The sequence below is a fragment of the Physeter macrocephalus genome, chromosome 1 (assembly GCF_002837175.3).
Source record: "Physeter macrocephalus isolate SW-GA chromosome 1, ASM283717v5, whole genome shotgun sequence".
Classification (NCBI taxonomy): Eukaryota; Metazoa; Chordata; class Mammalia; order Artiodactyla; family Physeteridae; genus Physeter; species Physeter macrocephalus.
The window spans coordinates 132,164,254-132,177,729 of NC_041214.2; the positions used below are offsets into that span (position 1 = coordinate 132,164,254).

Genomic DNA, 13,476 nt, shown 5'->3' on the forward strand with positions numbered 1-13,476 from the left:
TATTATACAGGCACCTATATACATATGTAATAACTTTTGAGTTATTTTACAGCATATAAAATTATGGAGGAATCACAGAAAAACATATTGAGTTATTCAGCTGCTTTTTGGAGAGTAATTATATGTTAACTGAATTTTATAAAATAAAATTTTGCTTTATTTAAAAATAATATTTTATAATATATTTACTATTTACTTTGAGTAAAAACCCTGTATTTTCTCTGGAACGTCATTTTTTGGCTTGATTAACCTCAGTGAGTTATATATCAGATGGTATACATTCACAAGTAATTGTTGATTTGTAGTACTAATTATATTTTGAAGGGCTTTTTCATTTGGTAGTTTTATGTAATAGAAGCAACATTATTTCTCTGAATTGCCATTCAAATTTGAAGTTTTCAAACTTCAATGGTATTTTCCTTTCAAGATGATTTTAATAAAATATTTTAACAAGTTAAGACTCGTCAGCCATTTCTTTTATCCTCTTTTTCTCCTTCCTCTGCAACAACTTCGTACAACCTTGCTTCATCCCCTAAGGGTATTTATGAAAAGTTACCGTAAATTATAAAACCCTATATTATCTAAAGCTTCATCCCTTAAAATGTAAGCTACTGAAAGTGTTGTCCTGTCTTTACAATTCCTGTAGTACCTACCACTATGTTTTGTGCTCAGTAGGCATTGAATAAATATCTATCGAGGGCTTCCCTGGTGGCGCAGTGGTTGAGAGTCCGCCTGCCGATGCAGGGGACGCGGGTTCGTGCCCCGGTCCGGGAAGATCCCACATGCCGCGGAGCGGCTGTGCCCGTGAGCCGTGGCCGCTGAACCTGCGCGTCCGGAGCCTGTGCTCCGCAACAGGAGAGGCCACAACAGTGAGAGGCCCGCGGACCGCAAAAAACAAAAAAACAAACTATTGAAATCCATTAAGAAAGGGAACTGGATATTTCATTAATATCAGTTAAAATTTATGTTTTGGCCTCTTTACGCATGTAGTAAATCAGTGACACTGCATAATTTAGAAATCTAATGGGAGATCAACAGTCACCTGGATAAATTGTGGTATCTTCATACAGTGGAATTCTATACAGCTATGAGAATGAATGAACAAATGCTACAGGCAACAACACCGATGAATCTCACAAACATAATGTGGGGTGAAAGAAAACACAGGGGACTTCCCTGGTGGCACAGTGGATAAGACTCCATGCTCCCAATGCCAGGGGCCCGGGTTCAGTTCCTGGTCAGGGAAACGGATCCCACATGCATGCCGCAACTAAGCGTTCACGTGCCACAACCAAGGAGCTGTGTGCTGCAACTAAGGAGACCACGAGCTGCAACAAAGAGCCTGCCTGACACAACTAAGACCCCACACAACCAAATAAATAAATTTTAAAAAAACTATTATAAAGAGAAGTCAACCACAAAAGCATATTCTTATATGATTCCATGATTCTATTGATACAAAAGGTTTGTTTTTTTTTAAAAAAAAAGAGGAGAAACTATATTCCTAGAAGTTGGGATACTGGCTACGCTTGGTGGTGATGGGTAACGATTGAAAGGGTGAAGAAGGTGGGCTTCTGGGAAATGATTATGTTCTGTTTCTTGATCTGGGTCTGAGTATTGGTTCACTTTGTAAAAATCATCAACCTGTATACTTAGGATTTGTGAAAATATAGATAGATAGTTATAGCTATATATATATACATAGATATCTCATGTATAATATAGTTAAATAAAGAGTAAAAAGACAGAAAAAAATAAAATAAGTCATTTAAAATGACTAAGCCAAAATTACTCAATAGAATATTATTGTGTTTAAAAAAATCAATATTTCATTCTCATTTTTATTATGTACATCAAGTTTGTTCAATCACTGAAGTGCTCTTTGAAACAAAGTGCAGGGTACTTAAAATGACTGGATTATAGAGAAGTAGTAAATTTAAAAAACCTTTTAATTCAATGATTTATTTATTTCAAAATTTTAACTTCAAAATATATTAAGAAAATAATTATTATCATTTGGATATGCAGAAATATTTACCTTAGCTGATAGAAGGAAAATCCTAAGAAGCATTAGGTTGAATTCTTTTAGGATAAGAATATTTATTACTGAAAGCCCACTATATGCCAAGTAATGTGCAAGGCACTGGAATAATTTATTACTTTCAATTCTCAATAAAGAATATAAGAAAGTTATTACCGCCCGCCCTATTTTACCAAATATGATAAGATACCAAGAGGATCTTGGCCAACAAAATGTAGAATCCAGGCCCACATGACTACAAAACTGATGATGATGCTCTTTTCAGTTCTCTAATAAGATGTCTCATTCCTAGAAGAGCCACTTAAAGAGTCCATAGTTCAAGAATGGGGGAGAGAAGAATTTTAAACCAATAGCTGTGTAGACAAATGGAATTAAACCTTGGGGCTAGGGTGCTTCTTCAAATATAGTATTAGTTTGAGCCATATGAAATAGTCATTTTTGTAGGTAAAAAAATAGTTGAATAAGCACAATTTCATATACTTTTAAATATAGCTTTGATATCAAAGTTAGTGTTAAGAAGATGTAATGCAGTATTTTAATACATGTGAAAATAATAAATAGTTCTAACTGATCTAGAGGGCTTTTATTCTAGGAAAAAAATCAAGAAAATTAAAATAAGAAAATATTATAGTAGTTAAAAGAGTTCTAGGATCTAGTGACAAAGTGCTTATGCTAAATCTCAACTCCACCACTTTCTAATTGTGTAAACTTGGGCAAGTTAACTTATTTCTCTGGACTTATTTGGGTGTAAGAATTTTATCTACCTCCTAAGGGTTTTGGGTTTTTTTTGAAAATTAAATGAGATAACACAACATTTAGGACAGATAAAACACTTTCTGGAATGTAGAAAACAGTAACGTGTTAGCAATCACTTCAGTACTAACATTAGTATCTCCTTGTAGTTGCAGTTTTGTGTTTACAAACAAAATCACATCATAGGACATAGTATTAAGTAAACAAAAAGGGCAAAACTGAGCCAGTGTTTATGAAAGGCTATTCTATACACAGCAACTTGGGGATAATTGGAGATTAAAGTAAGACACTGTCCTCAGTGGTGTGCAGTGTGATTGATCTCAGTGAGATTAAGCAAAGTTGAGAAGGCAGAAACAGGGCAGATCTCTTTCTAGTTCCTTCCAGTTCTCCTAGTTCCCACTTTTCTAGCTGTCATTTTCCAAGCAAGTAGACCATCTGTGGAATACAGAAATCAGGCCTTCTGGCTACATTATGAGCCACATTTCTCTAAATCTTTTTATGAAAATGAATACTATTTTGGTAGTTTGTATGGTGGCTGCTATTGGGTTAATGGGGCCAAGGTAATGGGTGTGAACCCAGTAAAGGCTGACTGGCTTCTTTTGATGACCGCTGACTAGGTAACCAGGTTATTTACAGATCGACCAGATTTTGCACATGCTCAATAGTTATCACAGTTGATCAAAGATAGCAACATTTTATCTCTTGAGGGCAGCACAAAGAGAAAAATAAAAATGAATAAGCATATGAGTAAAGTGTAAAAATATATCATAAACTGAAAAATATTTGTGATAGTTGTGAAAAATATTTGTGAAAAATTTGAAAAATATTTTTCCAAAACACTTACAAGGAAAATGATACATGTGCATTTTTGTGTGTCAAGGGAAGAGATACAAGATTGATTTTTGAGTTCATGTTTATAAAACTCAGCTTATCATTAATATACTTGTGAATGATTATTGGTTTACTGCTATTTTTCAACTCTTGATGGACAGAAAAATGTAATGTGGTTATCAGAGAATAAGACTAAATGAATGATTTAGAATATGTGACAGTGGAGTACCACAGGAACTAGGCATAAATGTTAATCAGTTTAGTCAACACTAATTCTGTCTGAACATCTGCTTCTGGCTTTCTCTTCTGAGCATTTGTGCAACAATTTCCAGGTATTACAGAACAGCCTCTGCTTTCCCTGTATTGCTATAGCTATGACTTTAAAGAGGTAATAGACAAGAATTAATGTTGGCCATGATGCGTAAGATCTTGAAAACTGTTGTTTCATGTATTTTCTTCCACTTCTTAGTTGAATCAGTTCCTTTTTATTCCATCTTGGCCAGAAGCAGAAGTCCAACAAATGGCAATTTGATCAAATGTTTAACCACAAAGTAAGGGTCAAACGTTTAAAAACACAAGGAAGGAAAGAAGGAAAACAAAGAAAGAAGTGTAAACAACTAAGGGGCTTGTTTTTCTTAGGTAGAAAGAAGTCCCAAGGTAGAAAGGACAAAGCTGGCCAGAGCAGTTCCATAACACCACTGGCCGCTTCTACCTTTGGCTCAACCATCCATTACACGTCCATTGATTGGTAGTTGCAAACCCATTGCTTTATCTCCAGCATCATGTCTGCATTTCAAGAAGGTAGAGCAGAATTATGTCACATACCCACCCCTAGCTGCAAAATAATTTTTAAAGTAGGGAATGTCGCTACTCCAAAAAAAAACTGGGTTCTGAAAGTAAGAATGACTAGAAAAGACATCGCAGTAGCGTTTAGCAAGGTCTGCCACCGCTACTTTTTGTCGCAAAGTATTTTTCGACTATGACAAAATATTCTTAATTTAGTTACTTGGGAGACAAAGGAAGGGTAATGGTTACAACTAATAAGATCCAATTTCCAGTTTCCAATACTATATAGGCTATGTTAAGTAATTTAAGGTGGTTGGATGAACTCTTAACAGAATTGTGTGTTTGTATTTATGTATTTACGTTGTGTATGTATGTGTAGATATATATACACACACACATATATATAGCTATAAAGTTGTGTTATGCCATTTAAGACATTTCAGGAGGTCTTTTAGGTAAGCCAAAAAATAGTTAATTCAATGAGGTGTAAGACAGACTGTATTTGTTAGGTTTTTAACATCCAAAAAACCTAATGTGAGGCAAGCTATTAATTCTTCCCAAAACTAAATAAATGCTTTAACCACAGCAAATTTATTTTCTCTTATATTTCTGCAGAATTCTGAAGTTTTTGACTCATAGTTTCAGGGTCTTGAGGATATTAGGGAAAATAACCTATTTTCTTGTGGCACTTTTAAATAATCCCTCATAAAATTAGCAAGTCACTGAACTTTGTTCATTCTCCTATCATCTCCATTCATAATACTTAGAACTTACTTGCCAGGCACTCACAAAACCCCAATGAATTAGGTACTATTATCTTCATTTCGTATCTAAAAAAATCTGTAAATTCAAATTTGCTTCTCAGAAATGTAAAGAATTAAATAGCACTGTCTAAACCTGTAACGTTATCTGGTAAACAAGAGGTCTTTCATGGATACTAACCAGTTTAGTACTGAACACAAATGGTACCATAGGATTGCATTATGGGATGGATAAGGCAGCACAGCATTGGGGCTGAACATGGACTGGATTTGAATAACTCTGCTACGCATTAATTGTATAATCCTGGGAAAATTACCTAAAGCATCTGTGCCTTAATTTCCCTATCTGAAAATGGGGTAAGAGTAACTACCCCTGTTTGTTAGAACAAAATTAATTCGTATTGTTAAAACATTTAGAACACTCCTGTACATAGTAAGCACTATTATCTATTGCTGAATAAGAAATTAATAAAAATTTAGTAAGCTTAAAACAACAAAAAATGTATTCTCAGTTTCTGTGAATCGTGACTCTGGAGCTGCTTAGCTCAGTGATTTGGGCTTAGAGTCTCTCATAAGATTACATTCAAATGTGAAGTATGGCTACATCATTTGAAGCCTTGAATACCACATCGAAGCATTGGAAGTCACATAAGAAAGCTGCCCACCTCAACAGAGCACTGTGTATTTGTTAGTCAAGTGAAATAAATATGGATGTATCACTGTATTTCCTCATATATTTTGAATCTCCCAGCAGCAGTAGTTAAAATAACTATGAAGGAATCACAGAAACTAGTGATTAGAGAGTCAAATCTACTGTTTTTATTTAAGGGCTCATTTGAAAAGACTACATTTATCAAATGAACTTTTAAAAAAATTGTATTTTCTTGCCCAAAGAATAAACTTTATTAGAGAATTATAAAGTATTAATCACCAACCAAAGGATCAGTCTATTATGCAGGATTATTAACGATCTAGATTAGTTTTGGCTCCGTTATAGTCAGAAGCCATGAATTGCTATTCAGAATTTTGAGTATCCTGTTCATGATACAGGAAATGTCTCTTCTAAATTAAAGAAATATGTCAAAGAAATATGTCATAGTGAAATATTTCTTTAATTTAGAAGAGACATTTCCTGTATCATGAACAGGATACTCAAAATTCTGAATAGCAATTCATGGCTTCTGACTATAATGGAGCCAAAACTAATCTAGAAAAACAAATACTGTATATCGCTTATATGTGGAATCCAGAAAAATGATACAGATGAACGTATTTGCAAAGCAGAAATAGAGACACAGACGTAGAGAACAAACACATGGACACCAAGGGGGGAAGGAGGGGTGGATGAACTGGGAGATTGGGATTGACACATATACACTACTTTGTATAAAATAGGTAACTAATGAGAACCTACTGTACAGCACAGGGAACTCTACTTAATCCTCTGTGGTGACCTAAATGGGAAGGAAATCCAAATAAGAGGGGATATATGTATATGTATAGCTGATTCACTTCGCTGTACAGCAGAAACAAAACATTGTAAAGCAACTATACTCCAAAAAAAATTAATTAAAAAAAAGAAAGAAGTAAGTAAAAAAGTAAGCAATTCCAGGGACATTCAGGATGTAGGGAATTAGGTTAATAGCTGCTGAGGTCACGTGCCGTGAGCATCAGATCAGCTCTATTCCCATTTCTTTTCTTATTTACATGCCTCAAAAATGTACTCTGGGCGTAGTCCAGAATAGAAAATAAAGGACACAATTTAAAAAACAAACTGCAAAGTGGTATTTATTTACATTAAAATGTGAAATACCTGTATACACACAAATCTAAGAGGCACAATCTGTTATGCACAATAACTATGATCTTCAGAACATGTTATACACAACAGTATCTGCTGATACATAAGTGGTTCCAGTGAAAACACAGTAAATACCAAGATTCCTGACACAAAATAAATTATTCATTCACATATTCTAATCATACAAGACAGTTAATATTTTAAAAGTTATGTACTTCAAAAAACACTAGCAAGATGTACAACCAAAATGTAATTGTATAATGAAAAATGTCTTCAGATTATTATGCATAAATGATCCCTTTCAGAATGCATTTTTACCTTTTAAATAAATAAACTACATTGATTTCAAGACTATTTATATATAGCCCCCTAAAATGATTGAAGACAGATATTACTTAATTTTTTTAAAGGTATAACTATACTAGAGAATAGTTATGCTTTTCTAATATGCTAAACTAATGTCCCCCAATTCCAACACTGCCTATTTTTCAGAAACAATCAAATTATTTAAATTCCAATTTTAGAGTATGAGATTAGCTGCCCTGTTTTGCAAATTGTTTCCTCTAAGGACTGTTAACAGATTGTCCTGAACTATCTCATATACTGGAGAAGTTCAAGCTTTTTAAAAAAAATCGTAAAATGCTTTAGGTTAAAGCTGGTTACTATCTATGGAGATTTTGATAAATTGAACACTTTTCTCTTAAAGACCTTTGCAAAAAGATATTTTTCAATTTTAAAATCTAGTAAAGATTTTTATAAAGTCCAAAAGAACACCTGAATATTTTCATAACGCAGTGAAGGATTCCTCTTTGGCATTTCTCTCCATTTAGTTCTAAAATAAAACATGTCAACATTTTCTATTTTTCTATTTACCTACTACAGACATTTTCTGTACACAAAAGTATTTGATTGAAATTGTTTAAACAGCAATTTCATTGCTAAGAAACTTTTTTTTTTTAAGGATCTGCAAAAAACACTCAGATTTTTACTATGAGAAGCAGAAATGTTTTGATGTTGCTGAAATGAGTTTGCTTATTTCTCTTTTTCAGTGGTTGGAAATTCAACATCCTTTCAAATTCAACAATGGATAAAGCAGACATATTTTATATTAGCAAAACTGCTGACCAGAGTTTAATTTTTGAATATCGATAGGAAGTAGCCTCTATTAAGGAAAAAGAAAATCTTCAAATAATAGGGGCATCACATAAATAAAACTACTATATTTCTTTCTTGGTTCCTGCATCTTTTCTAAAAGGAAACAAACCAAAACTACTACAAATACGGATTTGTGGACATTTTTTTCACATTGTCTTCCCCATTCGATTTCCACATTATTTCCAGTATTCACAAATTTTTTGCTCTCATCACACACTAACCTTAAGGCTAAAAACAGTCCAAGTCTGATTATTTTTAAATGATGGTAGGAAACAATAACAAGGTTTTTACAAATGAGTACAATTTTCCTCATTCAAAACTAAATACGGGGAAAAATCTCAGTAAAAGTGAATCAAATGCCAAGTTAAATTCTCCAGGCCTTACTGAAAATAAACAATGAAACAAAAACAAAAACATAAATACTGTACCTAATTACTGCTGTTTATCAATGCCTACAAAGGTCTTAAATAACAAAAAAAATTTATAGTAATGACGGCTTTATTGTGACAGTAACACATTTTTAAAATGTAATTAATAATTCTCTATTGTTTTCAAACCATGCAGAATCATGGAAATCCAAGCAGAGAATGACACATAGCAGATGAAGGAACTAAAATATAAATTGGTAATGAAACATTTGAAGAAATCTGTAGCTATTTTAGAAAGAAAATAAATTGATCCAATAAATATATTTGGAAAATCTGGAGAATGCAGGTTATAGGAATAGGACACAAAATGGGATACTGAGTTTGTGAAAGTAATTTTGTTATATATGGCAGTTACTGTATATATGCAGCTTATATTAATAATACTGCTATCTCCCAGCCACTGTAAGTACCTGACATCAACACTGTCCTTCAAGTATAGTTCAAATTTAAGAGTTACATGTGATAACCAAGTAAATAAATTACCAGCTCCTGCTAATACAATTTAGTAGGAACTGGGAATCCTATAATTGGCACTAGGCAATGTTTACAGAATATAGTTTTAAGTGCACATGGATATCTACTTCCAGAATCCAGAAAATACAGTCACCTATGCTCCTATAACAGTTTTACCTCAATTCTTTCACTTTAGAAGTATTTGTTGGAATGGGATCTCTCCAAATTCATGGATCAATCTGGCCACATTCAATTCTAAAACAAAATGTTCTGTAAAATTTCATATATATAAATGTTACCTTTTAGGTAAATGTGTGAGATATTTTAGAGACTTGATTTAGTGGACAGAGGTGGTCTGATAAATAGGAGAAGAGATCATCAGACAAGATCTCAAATGACCATCCCTCCATAATTCAGTTGAAGTTGGTCTTTTGTAAATGCTTATTGGGAATTTCTAACGCACTGACTTGCAGAGGCCAAGAGCCTCCATCAATCCCTGCTTGGATAGCCACTCCTGTCACCACTGCCAAGTCAGGGTCTACAGATGTGTTGGGATCCTTTCCAAAGAACTCCTGAATGACTTGGCGGATTCGAGGAATTCGAGTTGAGCCCCCAACCAAAACCACCTCATCAATCTCAGTTTTTTCCAGGTGGCCTTCTTCTAACACTTGCTGAATGGGTACTAGTATTTTCTGGAAAAGATCTTCATTAAGGGTGTCAAAGAGCTTCCGTGATACTTCTGTTTCAAATAAAACCTGACTTTCTCCATTTTTCTTTTCAGGAAGGCTAGCTCCAAACATGCTGTTCACATGGGGGCTGTCTGCTGGGGAAAGTTCGTCCTTTGGCAGTTCAGTGTCACTACTCTGAGGTTCCTTCCCGTCCTTTTCCTCCACCGTTAGTAATACCGACATCTGGGCAGTCTGATGAAGAGTCAGGTTTAATTTGACCATTTCTACAGCTTGTCTTAATCTGTGGATTTCCTCTTTCCTAGAGGGTAGGAAGCCATATGTTTGATAGATCTGTCTATATAAGTACTGAAGCAATCTTTGATTGAAGTCTTGTCCTCCAAGTTTATTGTTTCCTAAGTTAAAAATTAAAAAGTTTACATTAATTTATGAATATATGTGCATGTGTGTACATATATACATGTGTCTGTGTAGTATGTATGTATAAATGATATTCTGGGAATAATAAGTCCTTATTTAATGTATTAAGATTTTATTCATACAAAGACTGATTAAAAATAACTGGGTTAAAATGATTTTAATTCAAATGTGTACTCTTAAAATACAGTGCACATCCGGGTTTAAATGATGTAATAGGAAGTATCTCAGTGATATCAAATACTTTTGCAGAAAGTAAGAAATTGAGAACACTGACCGGCTTTTAAGGAGCAATTTCAAAACACTAAATGTCATTATTCTCAACAGAAGGAAGTCCTTCTTTTAATTAAAAAGTACCGGTAAGCATTTTCTCTTTTTTAAAAAATCCTTTTGTTTAAATGATTAAGAGCTGAAAAATAGAAAAAATAATTTAATTAGGAAAAGAGTAAAGCAATATAAATGCCCACCACTGAACTTGGTTCTAAATGGAGTCCAGTTAGGCCACCTGGAACTTAAGCTCCACAGGCTTAATTCCTGAAACTAAATTAACCTTAAAAAAAAATTTAGAATGCCAAATATTATTAGATTTCCTAAAGATATCTATTTTGTGAAAGATTATTAAATGAAATAAACTGATCGTCCTTCATTTTAAAATAATTTCCTTCCTTCTGTTCCCTTTACCATGGAGGTGAAAACTACTTGCTCAGTTAGCTACAAAGGGCAGTATATTTATTTGACTTACAGGATGTCCAGTTATTTTTTGAGACTTAACTTTTTGCTATAAATACAGTAAGTGGTGGCATAAGATTACATGTACAGAAGATTACCAAAATGAACGCAAAGAATACAGAAAAATTTTTAAATGGACACTTTACACATTAGATATGTTAATGTGCCTGAATCTCTTTACCGCTCCCTCTATTTTTCTCACCAGACATCGCTCGGGTTAAAAACATTCCTCCTTGTTTATTCAGCAATGACACGTCTAGAGTTCCTCCGCCCAAATCTATCACCAAGACGTGAAAGACGTCAGCTTTGTGGAGACCATAGGCCATAGCTGCTGCTGTGGGTTCGTTTATTACTCTTAAGATCTTCAGTCCTATAAAGTTGGTTGGAGGGAAGAAGAATCATGAGAGGACACTATTAAGAAATTTCTTCTCACTTAATCTTACAACACATCAGTATCTTCTCTGATGTGAACTCCACCGAGTACACAGTCACAAACCCAATAAACATAATGACATGGGAAGGATAAATATACGTTCTTCTAAATGGGTGTCATTAAAATTATTCTAAAAGAAAATTATAATATAAAGAAATAAAGGCCCAGATTCAGCAGAATACATCATTCTATTCTTTATTAATACTTAATTTTTAAAAATCTCTCAGCCTCTTCTAATTTTCCTATTTTACTTGGGAATATATGAGCAAATAAACTTTAGTCATTATGCACTGTAACTAACGAATTGCTATAGAAATGAGGTAAGCTTAGTGTGCTCTTCTTTTAAAAATGACTTTTTGATAAAAAGAACACATGAATAAACAGAGAAGAAATGATAATCAAATGAAAAATCCAGATGAGAGGCTCCAATAGCTACAATGACACTTTAAAAAAAGTACTTAAAATGCAAGACCCTTGAATGCAAATCTGAAATATACAGCAAAATCTGACTTCAAGGTAAAGTTAAACAGTAAATGTGCAAGCAAAAGATCAGATTTCCTTGAGCAAAACTCTTGCTTTAAACTAACTGCCACACATAATGAGCGGCCGTGAAAGTAGTATGGCTTTATGTATCACAAGCCATAAAAAGTAGTCAAACTCTGAAGAATTTATTCAAAGACTGTAATACCCTTCCCCTTAGCTCTCTGACTTCATCACTCACTCTGCTCTGGCCACACTGGCCAACTTCCTATCTTCTTATGTGCCAGCAAATTCTCATTTTATGGCTGCTACACTGGCACTCTCTCTCCTACAGCACAGTTCCTCCATATATCTGCTTGGCTCACTACCTTGCTTCCTTCAAATCTGCTTAAATGTCACTTTCTCATTGAGGTCTACCTGAAAGCTCTCTTTAAAACCTGCAAATCCCCCTATTCTCTGATCACTCACCCTCTCCCCTTATCCTGTCTTTTTTTCTACAGCACGTTACTTTCTGACATACATTGTATGTATCAAGGCTCTCAACCAGAGGTCATTTTGTTCCTCTGGGGACATTTGGCATTGTCTGGAGACATAAAATTATCACTACTTGGTGGGAGAGTGCCACTACCTTCCAGTGTGTACAGGCTAGGGGTGCTGCAAAATGCCCTATAAGACACAGGACAGTTCCCCACAGCAAAGAATAATCCAGCCCCAAATGTTAATAATGCTATGTAAGAAACACCATATATACTTATCTTCAATGCTGATTTTCTGTTCCTCCAATGGAATATAAGCTCCATGAGAAAATGGATTTATTTGTTTTGTTTACCTAGGCACTTAATACTTGCTGAATGGTGTTGAATGAATTTTCTCCCACCTCAGATTTTTAAAAAACATTACATTATATTCATCTTAACATTAAAAGAATTTTAGAAGAAAAAATTCCTCATTGCTAACATGTGTCCATGTTCTTTCTCAGCCTTTCTCATATGCCTGATAGGCTGCTATCATAATATACACATTTTACATTGTACCATGGAGCTTTCTAAATTGTTTGTAAACCTATATAAAAATCCATCTGATTTATCTACCATATAGTTTGTCTAGGTGCCTAGTTAGGTGGTTTGCAAAATGATACACATTACTACAGATTTTCAGCCTAACAAAATTTTGAGCAAAATGTAACTCAGGCAAGTGATATTACCTGCAAGGTTAGCAGCTTGAATTGTTGAATTTCTCTGTTTTAGATCAAATTCTGCTGGTACAGAAATAACAGCATTGGCAACTGGCATTCCAAGATATTCCTCTGCCATTTCCTTTAATTTCAACAATAGTCTAGAGCCAACATATTCTGGGGAAACGGTGATGGTCTCATTACTTGTCACAGAAAACTCAACCATTCCATTTTTGTTTAAAACCTGTGAATATTTGCAAAGATAAGAAAATATATATATAAAACTGTGTGTGTATATATCTACATATACGTACATACACATACGCTAACACACATACATATGGAATGTATTCAATCCAAACTTAAAGGGTCATAAAATTCATAAAATTTGTTATCTAGCAAGTGCATTTACTAAGATTAGAGGTTATTAAAAGTCATACTTTAAAAGCTATAAAATGAGGGCTTCCCTGGTGGCGCAGTGGTTGCGCGTCCGCCTGCCAATGCAGGGGAACCGGGTTCGCGCCCCGGTCTGGGAGGATCCCACATGC

The 13,476-nt window shown here is 34.2% G+C and overlaps 1 protein-coding gene across 2 annotated transcripts in view; it reads right to left on the bottom strand.

Annotated features, from left to right (window-relative positions):
- Nucleotides 1-6,933: 6,933 nt before the first annotated feature.
- HSPA13 (heat shock protein family A (Hsp70) member 13) overlaps nt 6,934-13,476 on the bottom strand; it is an 11,066-nt gene continuing 4,523 nt past the window's right edge. For both annotated transcript variants that reach the window (XM_007100007.3, XM_007100006.3), the window contains exons 3-5: nt 12,959-13,172; nt 11,044-11,211; nt 6,934-10,090 (exon numbers count right to left, since the gene is read on the bottom strand). In XM_007100007.3, coding sequence (XP_007100069.1) covers nt 9,423-10,090; nt 11,044-11,211; nt 12,959-13,172 — 1,050 coding nt within the window. In that variant the 3' untranslated portion in view covers nt 6,934-9,422. The remainder of the gene's footprint in view (nt 10,091-11,043; nt 11,212-12,958; nt 13,173-13,476) is intronic.